The sequence below is a fragment of the Fonsecaea monophora genome (assembly GCF_001642475.1).
Source record: "Fonsecaea monophora strain CBS 269.37 chromosome Unknown Scaff11, whole genome shotgun sequence".
Taxonomy (NCBI): Eukaryota; Fungi; Ascomycota; class Eurotiomycetes; order Chaetothyriales; family Herpotrichiellaceae; genus Fonsecaea; species Fonsecaea monophora.
Window position 1 is genome coordinate 1 of NW_019173942.1, and position 14,161 is coordinate 14,161.

General features: G+C 51.5%; 3 protein-coding genes across 3 annotated transcripts; 1 reads left to right on the plus strand and 2 right to left on the minus strand.

Annotated features, from left to right (window-relative positions):
* Nucleotides 1-2,503: 2,503 nt before the first annotated feature.
* On the minus strand, nt 2,504-3,483 carry AYO21_02436 (hypothetical protein; the record flags this gene model as incomplete). The annotated part of the gene is made up of 2 exons (XM_022652414.1): nt 2,504-2,634; nt 2,718-3,483. The coding sequence occupies 2 exons, from the start codon at nt 3,481-3,483 to the stop codon at nt 2,504-2,506; spliced, it is 897 nt and encodes a 298-aa protein (XP_022515102.1).
* A 1,488-nt stretch (nt 3,484-4,971) lies between these two features.
* Nucleotides 4,972-9,882, plus strand: AYO21_02437 (hypothetical protein; the record flags this gene model as incomplete). The annotated part of the gene is made up of 2 exons (XM_022652415.1): nt 4,972-4,974; nt 5,041-9,882. The coding sequence occupies 2 exons, from the start codon at nt 4,972-4,974 to the stop codon at nt 9,880-9,882; spliced, it is 4,845 nt and encodes a 1,614-aa protein (XP_022515103.1).
* Nucleotides 9,883-10,313: 431 nt separating this feature from the next.
* AYO21_02438 (hypothetical protein) lies at nt 10,314-12,754 on the minus strand (the record flags this gene model as incomplete). The annotated part of the gene is made up of 7 exons (XM_022652416.1): nt 10,314-11,020; nt 11,085-11,354; nt 11,436-11,580; nt 11,646-11,710; nt 11,759-11,838; nt 11,898-12,001; nt 12,062-12,754. 7 exons carry the CDS (start codon nt 12,752-12,754, stop codon nt 10,314-10,316), a joined length of 2,064 nt encoding a protein of 687 aa, XP_022515104.1.
* Nucleotides 12,755-14,161: the final 1,407 nt, after the last annotated feature.

The window sequence follows — 14,161 nt, forward strand, 5'->3', positions numbered from 1 at the left end:
ATGAGCATCAGACCTCCGCACATGAGACAAAAACGACGTGACGAGCTCGGTTGGTGGTCGTGACGGTGATCGAGATCTCGCTGGGGCAATGTGGAGGAATAGGTACGTGAGACTCCTCGCTACCGATGCAGCGGTGAGGAAGTTGCCCACCTGCGAGCGCGTCAGTTACCACGTCACATTGCGGCCATAAGAAGCACAGAGCGTGTTGAGAGGGGCGATTACCCATTTGTGCATCATGGTAGATTCCGCGCTGTTTTGGTGGTGGCCCGCGAGGATTGAGCCTAACAGGAAGATAATCATGGCCGGGATGGGGTTGGTCGACCATCCAGGTGTCAACGTCTGCTTTTCGTTCGAACCGAGAGCGACTCTGTCTGTGCTGGTAGTTTGAAACGACGACGTCCAAGACACCGTCCGGGACTCAACCATCATGCCGCACTGGAAGATAGTAAATATCCTGCGCAGGCACTCAACAGATGGCGCAAACGGGGCCACTCACCAACCCACCACCAATGAACAAGAGCGATATCGCGACGTGTTCGAGATCCTGCGCCGTCCACGCCTCTCCCCACGCAGAGAGATGTTCGAGAAAAACATTGCTGATTCCGTAGATGAAGATGAGCAAGCATTCAAGCCCTTCCATGGTGACGGAGCGATGCCAGTTCTGCGATGAAGCACCTGAGGCTTTGAGATTCCACGCCCAACCAAGCCCAGACAGGGAGCCAACGAAGCGAAGTAAGGTAATGATGCCGAAGAAGAAGAAGACGCCGCCTTTGATGAAATGAGCCAAGCCATTCAAGAGATTTTCTCCATGCTATGCATGGTTAGCGAGGTTCAAAGCGAAGTTGACGGGTGAATCTTCTCACAAATATTCCAGCCATGGTGACGATTCCAGTGCAGAAAGCAACAAATGCTAGAAGCGTCATTGCCACGGCGAAAAAGCCAGACGTGAGTGCCGCAAGAGGAACAAACCGCTGGGATGCAATCATCTCGGTCCACCTTTTGGCCCTGATCAGGGAGAAGAGCCGTCCATACCGTCCATCAACTGCGCGGCGGGGAGGACGTAGAGAAAAGTTACGCCGATTGTGCGAGTCGGTTCTCATTGAATTAGTCCGATTTCTTCGAGGCTCCCTCCGTGGTGTGAAATAGTTCTGTTCTATGGCGTGTATGTGGTCGTGATCGAGAGACTCCTCGCTTTCTTGAAAATGACTGGCAGACGAAACAAGCGGCTGCTCTTCGTTACTCCCACCAAAGGTAGCTTTGACGGTCCGAGACCGCGACAAACTTCTCATGATCCTGACAATTGACTCCAACACAGCGAACGCGGTCAAGGTCCAAGCAAGCGCATGATGTGAGCTGTTGCGATACAAGTCAGGTGTCTTGGAATTATATGCCAAACCAAAGACCGTTCCGAGGGCATGCAACCCGAGAAGGAGGATTCGAGCCGGATATGCAAGGTTGGAGCGAGCCATTTCCAGCGACGCCACTGCTAGAGATTGTCAGTGTTTGGTTCCTCGGATAGATTGGAGCTACTTGCGAAGAGGAAGAGCTACTATCCAAGCCAGGATCATGAACCCGATATGAAAGTATAAAATACTGGACGAGGTAGGTTCTCTAAAGTAACTCTCCGCCGATGGTGGATGGGACATGGTCGCGTTGCCTTGGTCAACACGGACTTGGAGGTTTTGTGCCATGACGGTGATCAAAATGAGGTGGCCACGTTGTTGTGAGGAGTCCTTCAGACGCGTTGGACAGGAAGAGAATCTTCATGTGAGAACTGAGAAAGATGGGATGCCGTTCACATGTAAGAATTGTGGTTGAGCATGAGTATGCCTTGGTACACGTTATATATGTCTCGGAGGCAACCATCTCAATTATCCAGTGACCCGTGTCCCGGTAACCCCGGGCCCCGTAAACAATGACGGGCGATTCAAAAGTTCGCATTTTGCAACCCTAGAAGGATACAAACACGTGTGCACTCAGGAACACTGGCTTGACTGGATACTGGATGACAGCAAGATGCGGGACGTGCCCAGGCTGAAAGGATCCTTGCCGCAAGGCTGTGATGGTACTAGGCCGAGAAGGGCAACATGTTGCGAAGTGTCTGCGCAACTTCATTGGGTCAGGCCCGAGGATGGAACTGGTTGCGGCTCGCCTTATGAGTATGTCAATCAAAGACGGGCAGGCCCTCGGTGCACGACGTCATCCATCGATTCACCCTTAGTATACCTATACAGGTGACCCCTGACCAGATTGCTTTACCTGCGCCAGTCACGAGCCGTACCGCGCAACAAGATCTCTGAGATCTCCAAGCATTCTAGACGGGTGTGTAGTCAGCTTGTGAACTTGTCCAATGCCAGACTAGCCAAAGAGGACTGGGGGCATCTCACTGTTCTCTCAGAGTCTCCTTTTCCGGGAATAGAGCAGACACATGGGTGTTGAATCTTCTGTTTTTCGCTATGTTTAGTGACAGGGATGTGGGAAACGAGAACTGTGTAGGCTGGGCTCACAACTTGTAGAGATCCAGCCGGCCTTGGTAATCTTCCTCTGGGGATGATTTCTGGACATAAGAGTGATAGGCGGTCAAGTACGCGGCACCGAATTTGTTACAAGTAGGCATCCATTGCCCGAACTCGTCTGTTTTGAAAGGCATTGACATGTGTTAGACTATGGCCTCTGTGACGGAACAGGCACAACTACTTTGGGACAGAAGCACTCACATTCATTGTGGGCGTAGAAGCAACAAGCGTCGAAAATCAAAGAGGCATTTGTGTCGGCATCGACAGCTGAGTTGGCATACCAGAGGTCCCCGTGCACAAGCGAAGGTTTGACAGATCTGCCTTCACTCTCCAGCGGTCGAAGCAGTCGAGGAATCACCTTTTCGAAAAGAGTCGGTATCAGTGTATCAAATTCTGGATCGTGTCCCCTGACTTTCAGTTCTAGGTCGAGTGCCCATCGCATACTCTTTGTGAAGAATGTCTCCCAACTGTCCTCCCAGTCGTTCAACTGTGGTAGATTGCCACCGTAGGTTGTGACATGAAAGCCAAACTTGCCATTGGGAGACTTGCTGTTCTTGTGCAGCAGAGCCAGTTGTGCAGAAAACTGCTCCGGATCAGGCATATCTTTTGCCATTTCTCGGTATTCGCACAGGAAGAAGTGCGCGTCTGGATTGCTCCGATACGTGCCCCAGGCAGTCGGCTTGGGTGCGAAGTCTGGCAATATGTTATAGATGGCTTTCATCGATTCGAATTCTCCTTGGACCATGTTTCTACCCGTGTCGTGGGAAATGATCTTGATAAAAAAGGATTGTTTGGTAAGCCCATCCGCCAACAAGACGTCGATCCGGTTGGTCTTCGCCCAGAAGCTCTCGCCGTGTCTTTTGGTACAGAGGATACGGCAGCCTTCGGGCAATTTGGCAATGACACTCGCATCGACAGAAGGATTGGTTCCTCTAGATTCGAATTCTTCTGCCACCTCAGAACCCATGACGCCCAGTGTAGAGATACCTTGCTGGAGACTCGTGCTGCGGATCCGGGAAGATTTAAGGGAAAATGGGATTCGAAAGCTTCTGCGATTTATCTCGGGGTTAACTCGTCGTCTTGTACTTGAACTGGTCGACTAGCCAGATCAGAGGGTGAGTGTCTGTATTTTTACAAGTCTGTATGTCGGTTGCGGTCTCAGAATCGCTGGAGCGGCCCAGCCAAGTGTCCTGTTTGAGTTTGATTGTACCCTGTCCGCAGTTCAGCAGGGAAGGAGAAGCCCCAAGAGTTGCACCAAGTAAGTCAGCGAAAAGGTGGCCCTCAGCAAACGAGCACGGTCCCGGGCTTTTCTCCTCTAGCTGCGTTTGACGGTCCACTAATGTCCTATTGACCGTGCCCTGCCGTAGAGGCCTTGAATCTCTGGTCACGAAGCTCTTCCTTCTCAATTTGTCCGACCGCGATGCCCGCCCCTTCAAGTCGCATCCAGGCCGAGGAATGTTCCAGGCTCCGTGGCTCCGACATCGACTTATCTGATGGAATTCTTGAGTGGAAGGGTTCTCTCCACACAGGTTCGGTTGCCGCGCAACCGGTCGCTGCATGATTCCATAGTCGTGTAGAGAACCGTATTCTTGGGCAACTCTCTGCCAACGTGGTTATTTGGCACGTTGTGTTTCTCGGCGATTTTGATGAAGCAACAGTGCTTGGCGCGTGTCGGGCCAGGGTCTCCAGGTTCATCATCAGGGAAATCTAACGAGTGGCCGGTCGACCCAACCTCGCTGCTGTCTCCCTTCACGATGACAGCTCAAACACATAAGGCTGTGGGTGCTGGAGGTAAAAGCTGTGCCATCAAGAGGGCGTATTCCCGATAAACCTCATGATTACCTACTTTGATGATAGTGTGAAATTGTTCGCCGGCCATCCTTGGTGAGTGAGAAAGGGCTGCGGGTGCGTTAACAGGTGAACTCAATTGTCCATAAATCGGAACCTCAGAGGTAATATGGAGTCCGGTAAATGTCGCATTCACAAAGGGGGGGGAAGGGGGTCTGAATCTTTGGGAATGGCGGACTGACCGCAGTTTCAAGTTTCAGAGGCAGCAGCCTGGCGCAGGTTGCCACGTGGAACCTCAGCAAACGTGTAGATAGCCGCCATCACCACCACCACCACCACCACCTCTGTTGCTAGCCAAAATGTGTCCGAGTTCTTTGCTGGGACTCAAACGCCGTTCGGACGCGCTCGGCCTCGTTCTACTAAGCGCCCAGATTTCCTACATCTAGCGCGTATCACCTCACTGCGAGAGCTCTCAGCCTCACTTTCTGCTCTATCGTACTATCTTCGAAACTTCGCTTTCCATACTACCATCACCAAAGTTGAGTTTGTTCTCCTTGAAAAACCAGCAATGAGACCCTCCTTCATCTGGAACGCGTCAATCATCTTATAGTGACCTGGACGAAATATATTTCACCCCTTACAAGGCTGTGGGGAACATGTGGTCAAGATGGTATGTTGGTACCCGTGAACCAGCACTTCATCGCTGGTTTCAGCAGATCTGACCATCTTTCTGAAGTCAAGCAGAATATCCCGCCAAAAGATTAAAGAATTTGCTACCAGCCTTATACTGCCAGAAGGCAGACACTCCGTAGAGATCCCCTCGGTTCCAAGCTCAATCGACTACGACGAGGTAGTTGATGAGAGAGGCCCTCTTGGCCTCAGCTTGCTCTATACGCTCTCCGAGCCTCTTATCGACTTGATCTTTGTTCATGGCTTGGGAGGTGGCTCAAGAAAGACCTGGAGCCTTGAACCCTCGACTGCGCAGAATTATTGGCCAAAGGAGTGGCTTTCAAAGGATCCCGCCTTCGAAAATGTCCGCATCCACAGCTTTGGGTACAACTCGGACTACGTAAAGCACAGGGATGGCTGTTGGACCATACACAGTTTCGCGCAATCCCTACTAGCAGACTTGAGGACTTCTCCGTATATCAGTCGAGCAGATACTCCATTGATCATGATAGGACACAGCATGGGAGGCTTGGTAATAAAGCGGGCGTATATGTTAGCGAAACATGACAAGTCTCTCGATTCCCTGACATCCAGGTTCCGGGCAATATATTTCCTGGCAACACCGCATCAAGGCTCCGACTGGGCTAAAATCCTGGATCGGATGTTGCACGCTCTCTCCCTATCGCCCACTTTTGTGGAGGAGTTGAAGAAAGCTTCCGGAACACTACAGTCCATCAACGAAGAGTTCCGCCACTACTTTGATGAATTTCAGCTGTTTTCATTTTACGAGATGCAACCAATGAAATACCTTCGTTCAAGGGTAGTTGAACCAGAGTCTGCAGTCCTCAATTTGCCAGGGGAAATCCAAACCCCAATGGCCGCCGACCACCGATCGATCTGCAAATTCAAATCAAAAACGGACGCCAACTATACGAAGCTTCGTAATTCACTTTCCATGACGGTTTCAAGCATATTAGGTGAACTGGCGAAAAGAAACAAGGCGCAACAGAAGCACGAACTAGACGATCTCAGCCAACACTTGCGCATACCTCACCAACCCGAAGATGATCTTGAGCTTGCCCAAGGCTCCCAACTGCCTGGAACTTGCGAATGGATTGAACAGAAAGAGAGCTACTTGGCGTGGAGAGACCTTGCCGCAAACACACCACCTATTCTCTGGATCAGTGGGAAACCCGCCACGGGCAAGTCTGTTCTTGCGGGCTATATCATCACGCAACTTCAAGAGCAAAATTCAAACAGCAGCTACTATTTCTTCAGATATGGTGAGAATTCGAAGACTCGGCTCATCAACTGCCTTAAGTCACTAGCCTTCCAAATGGCCTGTAACAATGATCACACTCGGCGCATTTTGAGCGATTTGTACAAGGAAAATACCTATATTGATGGTGAGAATGAACGCACTCTTTGGCGCAAAATATTTGTCTCGACAATATTCAGAAGCCATAATGAACCTCACTACTGGATCATCGACGGCTTAGATGAGTGTGAAGCTCCTGAGGTTTTCATCGAAGCCCTCCTTAGCCAGCTCGATTCCGCCACAAAGTTGAGAGTTCTTGTCACAGCTCGGGATATGCCGAAGATCAAGGCTGCATTTCTGAGCCTTGGTTCGCACAGATTTTGTGAATTACCAATTTCGACGCCTGATACTCTTCAGGATATTCAACTCGTCATTGAGGCAAAGTCACATTCTCTCATGGTCAAGAATGATGAATTTCGGGCTGCGCTACTTGGGAGGGTGCTCGAAAAATCCCAAGGCTCCTTCCTATGGACCCTCTTGGTTCTAGAAGAGCTTGCAAATACCTACGGTGAAGCGGAGCTCAATAAGGTGCTTGACGATGTCCCTCGCGACATGAACTCACTATACCGACGAGTGCTGGACTCAATGGAATTGACGACTGTGGGAAGTGGAAAGAGGGTGGCCAAAGCCATCCTCACCTGGGTGGCTTGTGCTATGAGACCACTAAGCACGGAAGAGCTTACTGATGCGCTGAACTTGGACCTTGGAGACAAGTATGATGCACTCGAAGAAATTATCCCGAAATTGTGTGGCCAACTCGTTGCTATCGATAAGTTCAACAATGTCCAGATTATACACGAGACAATCCGAGAATATCTCACCAAGGATGGATTACAGTCCGACTTTGCCGTGAGCAAGCCTCAGGCGCATAAAAGAATCGCTGTGACATGCTTGAGCTACCTCACAAGTGACAGAATGAGACCTTCCAGGACTCGGAGGCGAGCGTCACGCCTGCGGTCAGGTACCACCATCGAGGACTCGAACATCCAATTCTCGGCGTATGCCTGCGCAGCCTTCGCACACCACCTTGCCAATGCCGACTGCGATTCACTCCATGTTCTTGTTCTTGTCTCCAGATTTCTGGAAGCCAATGTCCTCTCGTGGATTGACAGCATCGCCCAGACAGGGGTTCTTACTCCGATCATCCGAGCAGCGAAAAATCTCCGGACGTATGCCAAACAGTGCAACACACCCCCAGTCCCGAAAGAAATCCAAATGATCAAAGCAGCTACAATGGATCTTGTCCGCGTCGTCGCAAAGTTTTCTGATGTTCTTATCAACAACCCAGGCGCTATATACACTCATATTCCCCCTTTCTGCCCCCGCAACTCGATATTGTATAAAGCCTGTCAGCGATGTCGGACAACTACACTGTCGATTAGTGGGATGTCTTACGATCAATGGGACGACCGGTTGACATCTATCGAGCTCCAAGGCGATGAGTTCACAAGCATCGCTTACGGAGACGAGCTTTTTGCTGTTGGGACAGCCTCAGGACTCGTCAATCTCTACCTTGCAACATCATGTGAGGAACAGAGGGCTCTGGATCATGGAGAAGCTGTTCGGCTATTACATTTCAAGCCTAAGTCTGACATCCTCGTATCCTGTGGCTTGAAGAATGTGACGGTGTGGAATAGCCGCACGGGCGATGCATTACATAGACTGTCCGCTCCCTTTCGACCTATCGCTCTCGAATTTGACAAAGATGTACTTTTGGTGGCGTCAAGGAGAAATTTCCTAACCTCCTGGGATTTGAACAACAATGCCTTACCACAAGCAGACCGACCTTGGAGTCATTCAGATGAGGAAACGGAGCAACCTTCCACCCTTCAACCATGTGCCATTTCCTTCTCTATCGGACATCAAAAAATGGCCGTGGCATATATTGGCCAACCCGTCACAATCTGGGACCTTCAATACGACGAATACTATGGCAGCTGTGGGCGAATTCTTGCCAATGGCGAGGTCAGTAAGCATCTAGTGACATCGCTATCCTTCAACCCCAATCCTGACATCCGACTTCTTGCTGTCTCGTACCTTGACGGTCAACTTGCCCTCCTTGATCCTTTCGAAGAGAAAGAAGTGGAATGCTTTCGAGCCAACTGCCGTGCCTTGACTTCGAGCCCGAATGGACGTCTCCTGGGAGGTGTGGCTGCATGTGAGACCATCAATTTATACGAGTTTGATACATTGAGGTTGTTGTACAGGATTAAATCATCCGAGCAGGGCATCAAGCAAATAATTTTCAGCCGAGACAACTTCCATTTCGCAGACGTCCGCCGGTCACAATGCAATATTTGGGAGCCTACGATGCTGCTGCGTGACACAGTTGCAGAAAATCTGAACGAGAGTACTTCAACGTCGGTAATCGAAGCAAGTACATCGGATGATAAAGTCAAAATCAGTACCATGGTCCTTCACAGTCAGGGTCAGGTAGTCATTTGCGGCAAGGATGATGGTTCTGTCTGTCTGTATGATGCTCGAACAGGTGCCTTTCTGCAACAGATTCACGAACACAAATCTCCGATCCGCACTCTCACTTGGCAGACTCGTGATAATATTACCACGAGCACGGATGCATCAAACAGAGTGCTGGCTTCCACTCTGATGAGGGACCATAAAGGAGGATGGATCTCAAACGAGCTTCCCCTTCAACTTCGCCTGGATTGTGGCCATGCTGTCGTTCAAGTCCTGAGGTCCGAGACAACCAGTAACCTCATCCTTTCGACGCGGGAGTCGGACTATCTCTGGGACAATAACGGGAAGCAGATTGCAGCACGGTCATATCTGAAGAAGCCGGGCATTCGACTTTGGATACAGCACCCTCAATCCCAAGGCCATGCAATGTGTATCGAAGGGGAGGATGCGCGCATATTCTGCTGGTGTCACCTGTCGGAAGTTTCACGTCTTCAGCTGGGAGTGGATACCACAAACGTACAGCTGAAGAGCGTCCGAGGATACGATTCAGGCCAACGACGCTGGGTGCTTCTGGAATTGTCGGAGCTCAATGGCTCCGCCAGAACCCGCTCCATTTACGTCTTTGACGCAACACCATTCAACCTTGAAGATGGCACGTGCCCAGGCGATAGTTTGGAAAGAGTGAAAGCTGGAATCCACGGCCTCGTCGACATGGAAGTCCCAGCAGTTTTAACAAGTGAGGGTGAAAGCTCCTTGGGTGAACCTGCCGTCGGGGAGCCAATGCTACAGACCTACCAACAACACGTTTTAAAGCCTCTCATTGGCCGTCAAATCCTGGCCTTGACTCCCCACGTCTTCCATGTCATCCATCTCACCGACACGGGCAAACTTATCTTCCTAGACACCAACTCCTGGGTCAGTTCCATTGATCTCGACAATTTAGACAGATCTGTCGCAGCGACGGCGGCAGCAGTTTCGACTCCGCGGCCACCTTCACCGCCGATCCAGTACTCCAGACACTTCTTCGTGCCTCACGATTGGTTTTCGGGCACTCGAGACATAGTCTGTGCCACGACGGCACGAGACGTACTCTTTGCACGAAACGGTGAAGTTGCCGTTATCAAAAACGGCTTGGACTATGAGGAGGAGGTTACGGTTGGAGTGTCCTCTTGAGTGATGACTTTGCATACACCCTTGGAGCCAAGAGCCGCATTATTGGATTCGGTAAGCTTAATAGCAAGAGGTGATCGGGCATTAAGGTAGGATATGTACAAGCAGGTCTTGAGTTAATCAACATTGGAGGCGCAGAGCCAACGGAAAGGCAGGTAGGAAAGAGCAATGCATTTGGACTAATGACCTTTTACCCGAGCAAGGAGTGAATGTTTGACCCACATCGATAGATATTAGAGCTTCTTCTAGAGCTCTGAATGCCCTTCCTCCCTCCGCGCTTCACAACACATTCTCCCTAGTTTTGTGTTTCCTAGTGCCGCCACTCTGAGCTCCCTCCCACAACATGATCAACGACTACCTCCCCCTCTTATTGGTGCTGCTGGCTATACCTGTGCTCCATCGAGACTTTGCACCGGCGACAGAAAACCCCAGGCCTAGATGCCCGAGTCCGTCTGCAGAGGCTCCTCGCCGGGATCGAGGTTTCCGCACGGATCCTCCGGGTCGTGCACGTACGGGCTCCAGCGGTCCCAACTCTCGCACATGTCTGCGAACCGCTGCGGCCAGGGCGGCGGGAAGTCGATTTTCTGTCGGTTCTCCATGATCTGGACGGCCAGGCCCGACGAGGCGTGGAAGGCGATGTGGCAGTGCATGATCCACACGCCGGGGTTGTCGGCGCGGAACGCGATGATCAGGTACCCCTTGTCCGGGAGGAAGGCCACGTCCCGGCGCGGCGGGTTCGTCAGCGTCAGGTTCGCCTTGGACACGTCGCACTCGGTGTGGTCGTCCGGGACGCACTGGTCCAGGACCGCAAAGTCGTGCCCGTGCAGGTGGATCGGGTGTTCGCCGGGCACGTACACCCCGGGGACCTTGGGCACCGGGTGCGGCAGGAGCGGGGACTTGGACTTCTTGGGCCCCGAGATGATGGTCAACTGCACCCACTCTTCATCCCTGTCGTCGGCGTCGACCACCGCCAGCCACCCCTTTTCTGTAAAGTTCTGGTCGAGATTCCAGAGCGTCGGCCCGCTGAAGTTGAGCCACATGGGGTTGTTGGGCACGAGCTCGAATCTGTTGACCGTCTTGTCGCACGGCCAGTAGGGGTATCCCTTCATGGGCTGGATGTTGAGGTACAGAGGGTCCACGTCTGTTCGAGTTAGCCTTCTATAGACGGCCATTACGTGTAGTTTTTTTGTGGGTGTTCATCTTACGGTGCCTGATACGGCCGACGGTCCAGGGAACTATTGGAGTTATGTTCCGATAGTAGGTCTCGTCCGCACACGTCGCTTCAAAGGGATGCTTCGTGGTGCTCGGCAACTCGTCGCTGAGAGTATATCGAACAATGCCCGTGCGCTCTTCAGGGGTGGGCGCGTTCGGGTCGAACGAACTGCAGTTCTTCGCCGGAGTGGTCCGGATCCAATAGCTGTGGTCGCTGCTGTAACGGTCCGGGTTCGCGTCGACGATGATGTTGTACCGTTGTCCTGGAAGACGCTCAAGGTTTCAGGACCAGAGACACCTTTGAGCTCATTCGTTGGGTGGAGGGGATGGCAGAACACACTTACCTATCCCTACCACGACGTGGTCGGTGTAGTATGGCTCAATCGCCACAAAGTCGGTCGAAATGACCCAGAACTTGTGGTCGTCGATCGAAAACACAAACGTCGTGTCGGCAGCGCCGTTGATGAGCCTCATCAGGTACTTGACTCCCTGGTTTCCCGATCAGAAAAATGTGTGATAAGGGGGCGAGGGTGAGGGCGAGACCTTGTTATTACCTTTTGGAAGAATACCTCGTTGAACTTTGGTTTTTGTGCCAGTTCGATCTGAGGCGGCCAGTGGCCTGAGGTTGCATTTAGCTTGGTAAATGTACCCAGTGAAATGTACTTACCAACGCCGTTTTGCAGAATGTTGTCGACGAATATCTGTTTCCCACTCTGTTGGATGGACGAGTCCCATTTCTGATACACACTGGGGACCACTGACATTAAGGACATGGATGTGCAAGTTTGACAGTGGTTGTCACGTACCTCTTATGCAGCCAGTCGCTCATGATGATAGGATACAATTGATGGTCGTAACTTTTGGACACCGGGCCATACACGGTGAACGGTCCTAGAGCACCGGCGGCATACTGAATAACAACACCTCAGTCCATTGGCACAGAGGATGGGGAGGGTGATATGCAACATACCTGCAAGGAGTAGTGGCTGTGATACCACGAAGTGCCGTACTGGGTGATGTTGAAAATGTATGTAAAGCTGGTGTTGGGAGCGATGGGACACTGTGTGACTGCGTTGACGCCATCCATATAGCCGCTGTTCCACTGTCTGAAGCCATGCCAATGAATGGTGGTGCCATTGCCCGGGTTGTCACCTGTGTTGTTGCCCGTCAATTTGTTGTTGACTGTGATATGCACCTGATCACCCCAGCAAGCTTGGATTCGGGGACCGGGGAGGGTTTTGTTGAACAGCTGCACCGGTAGACGCCCAAAGCCATCAGGATCGCAGGTGGATTCTTCCAGTTCCAGGTAGTAGTGCCGCACAATACCCTTGGGGCCGTCGTTCTCGTAGTCCGTGTGGATGTCATACCGTTGGCGGGTCTTGACATTCTCGAGCCAACACGTCCTGTCTGTCTTGGTGTTGCATGCTCTCCAGCCTTCCTTCTCCGGATATTCGGGATATTCGCATCGAAAGGGGCTATCTTCGAGGTCGTCTGGGGGATTGAAAATCGGGTATTTGGTGGCTTGTGGCTGAATTGGCTGAACAGTTTGCACCGGGATCTGAAGATCTGGAGTATTCTCTGGAGGATACAGTTGGCTTGGGGAGTTTGTCAGATAGTCAAAGAAATAAATAATGCCCGTCCATATCTTCCGTATGGGGGCCATGTCTACAGCTGGTTCTGGCAAAGTCCTACTGTTGACCTTGAAGGAAATTGGGACCAAAAATGCAAAAGAGTGAAAGGAGATATATGAATCAGCTCTCCTACGAGCAGAGAAAAGCCCTCCCTCTGCTCGGTGAGGTGGATGCGCGTCAGAGCATTCCGACCCCAGCCCTGATGGCATTTCGTGCTTCTCCCAGCCTGACGATCAACGCGGCAGTCTCCAATGAGCTGTATGTCCTTTGTTCTGTGACTTCAGAGACCCGCCACGAAGAGTGATGAGACCTCCTGTGACCAATGCGACATCATCGTCTCAGACATGGGTAGACATGTGTCTAGATTGGGACATAGGATATTTTCAGCTCAGAATCGGAGGTCGTTTGCATGAAAGTAGTTTCTAACAGGACGCCTCGACGACGGAAAGGGTGTGTCACCCAGTCGATTTCGAAAGCGGCTGGCAGCTCCTAGGTGGCCTGATTGGCGATGACTGGAGGAGACCACATACTGAAAGCACAAAGTGACGACCCTCGATACGAACCTGCAGATTCAGGCGGGCTGAAAAGCTCTCGTATCACATGAGATTCCTCCTTACCCCTCCCTTCCCAGTATGGAGATCATCTTGCCTCCCATCTCTTTCGAGCTTCAACAAGGGGAGAAGGGCAAGTCAGTGGCTAGCTGAGATTAGGACCCTGATGAAGCTAGCTTGGGGGTGCTACTCTCAGCCGTTCAGCTTCTGTGCGGGGTCTCTTTACAGTCATTGCAGCATGTTTCAGAGTCTGAAGCAGAAACATCAAGAATCAACGAGCTGGTGAGTGGCCGAAGGTCTTTGAGGGTGCTCGGTACAGAGAGTGGCTGGCCAGAAATACCAAAGGCGCATGTTCAGGTTGACGAAATACCTCGACGGCTATACCCGAGCACTAAGCCTGATTAGGTAAATATCATCACTCTGCAAACTAGAGCTTGGTTAGTGGACGAGCCTCGTAGGCTCGTACCCTGACAGCTCGTCACTTGTAGCTCTAGATATTTTATTTCCTCGTTAGAATCTCGACGCCCGCCCACCTCTTAATTCTGTAATCTTCTTCTTATCCGACCGGGCAAATAGGATTGGCAGGTGGTATCTTATGCCTTGATCCAGAAAAAGAGCGCTGGGAAAGTAGGATGCAACGCATATTCTACCGTCGTCAATTGACAATTCGGGACCATGTCCAGATGAGCTAGCAATACACCATTAGTGGATTAAATTTTCTATCACACACGCCCCCCCATTTGCTCCTTGCCAGAGATGTTCCAATACTCCACCTTCGCCATCGTCCTCCGGCACTTTGCCACCTGCGCATTCGTCCACAGTTATACAGCATGAACGTAACTTCATTTGCGTGCCTGGTCCTATAGCCTCCGCACCGGATCGTTTGCC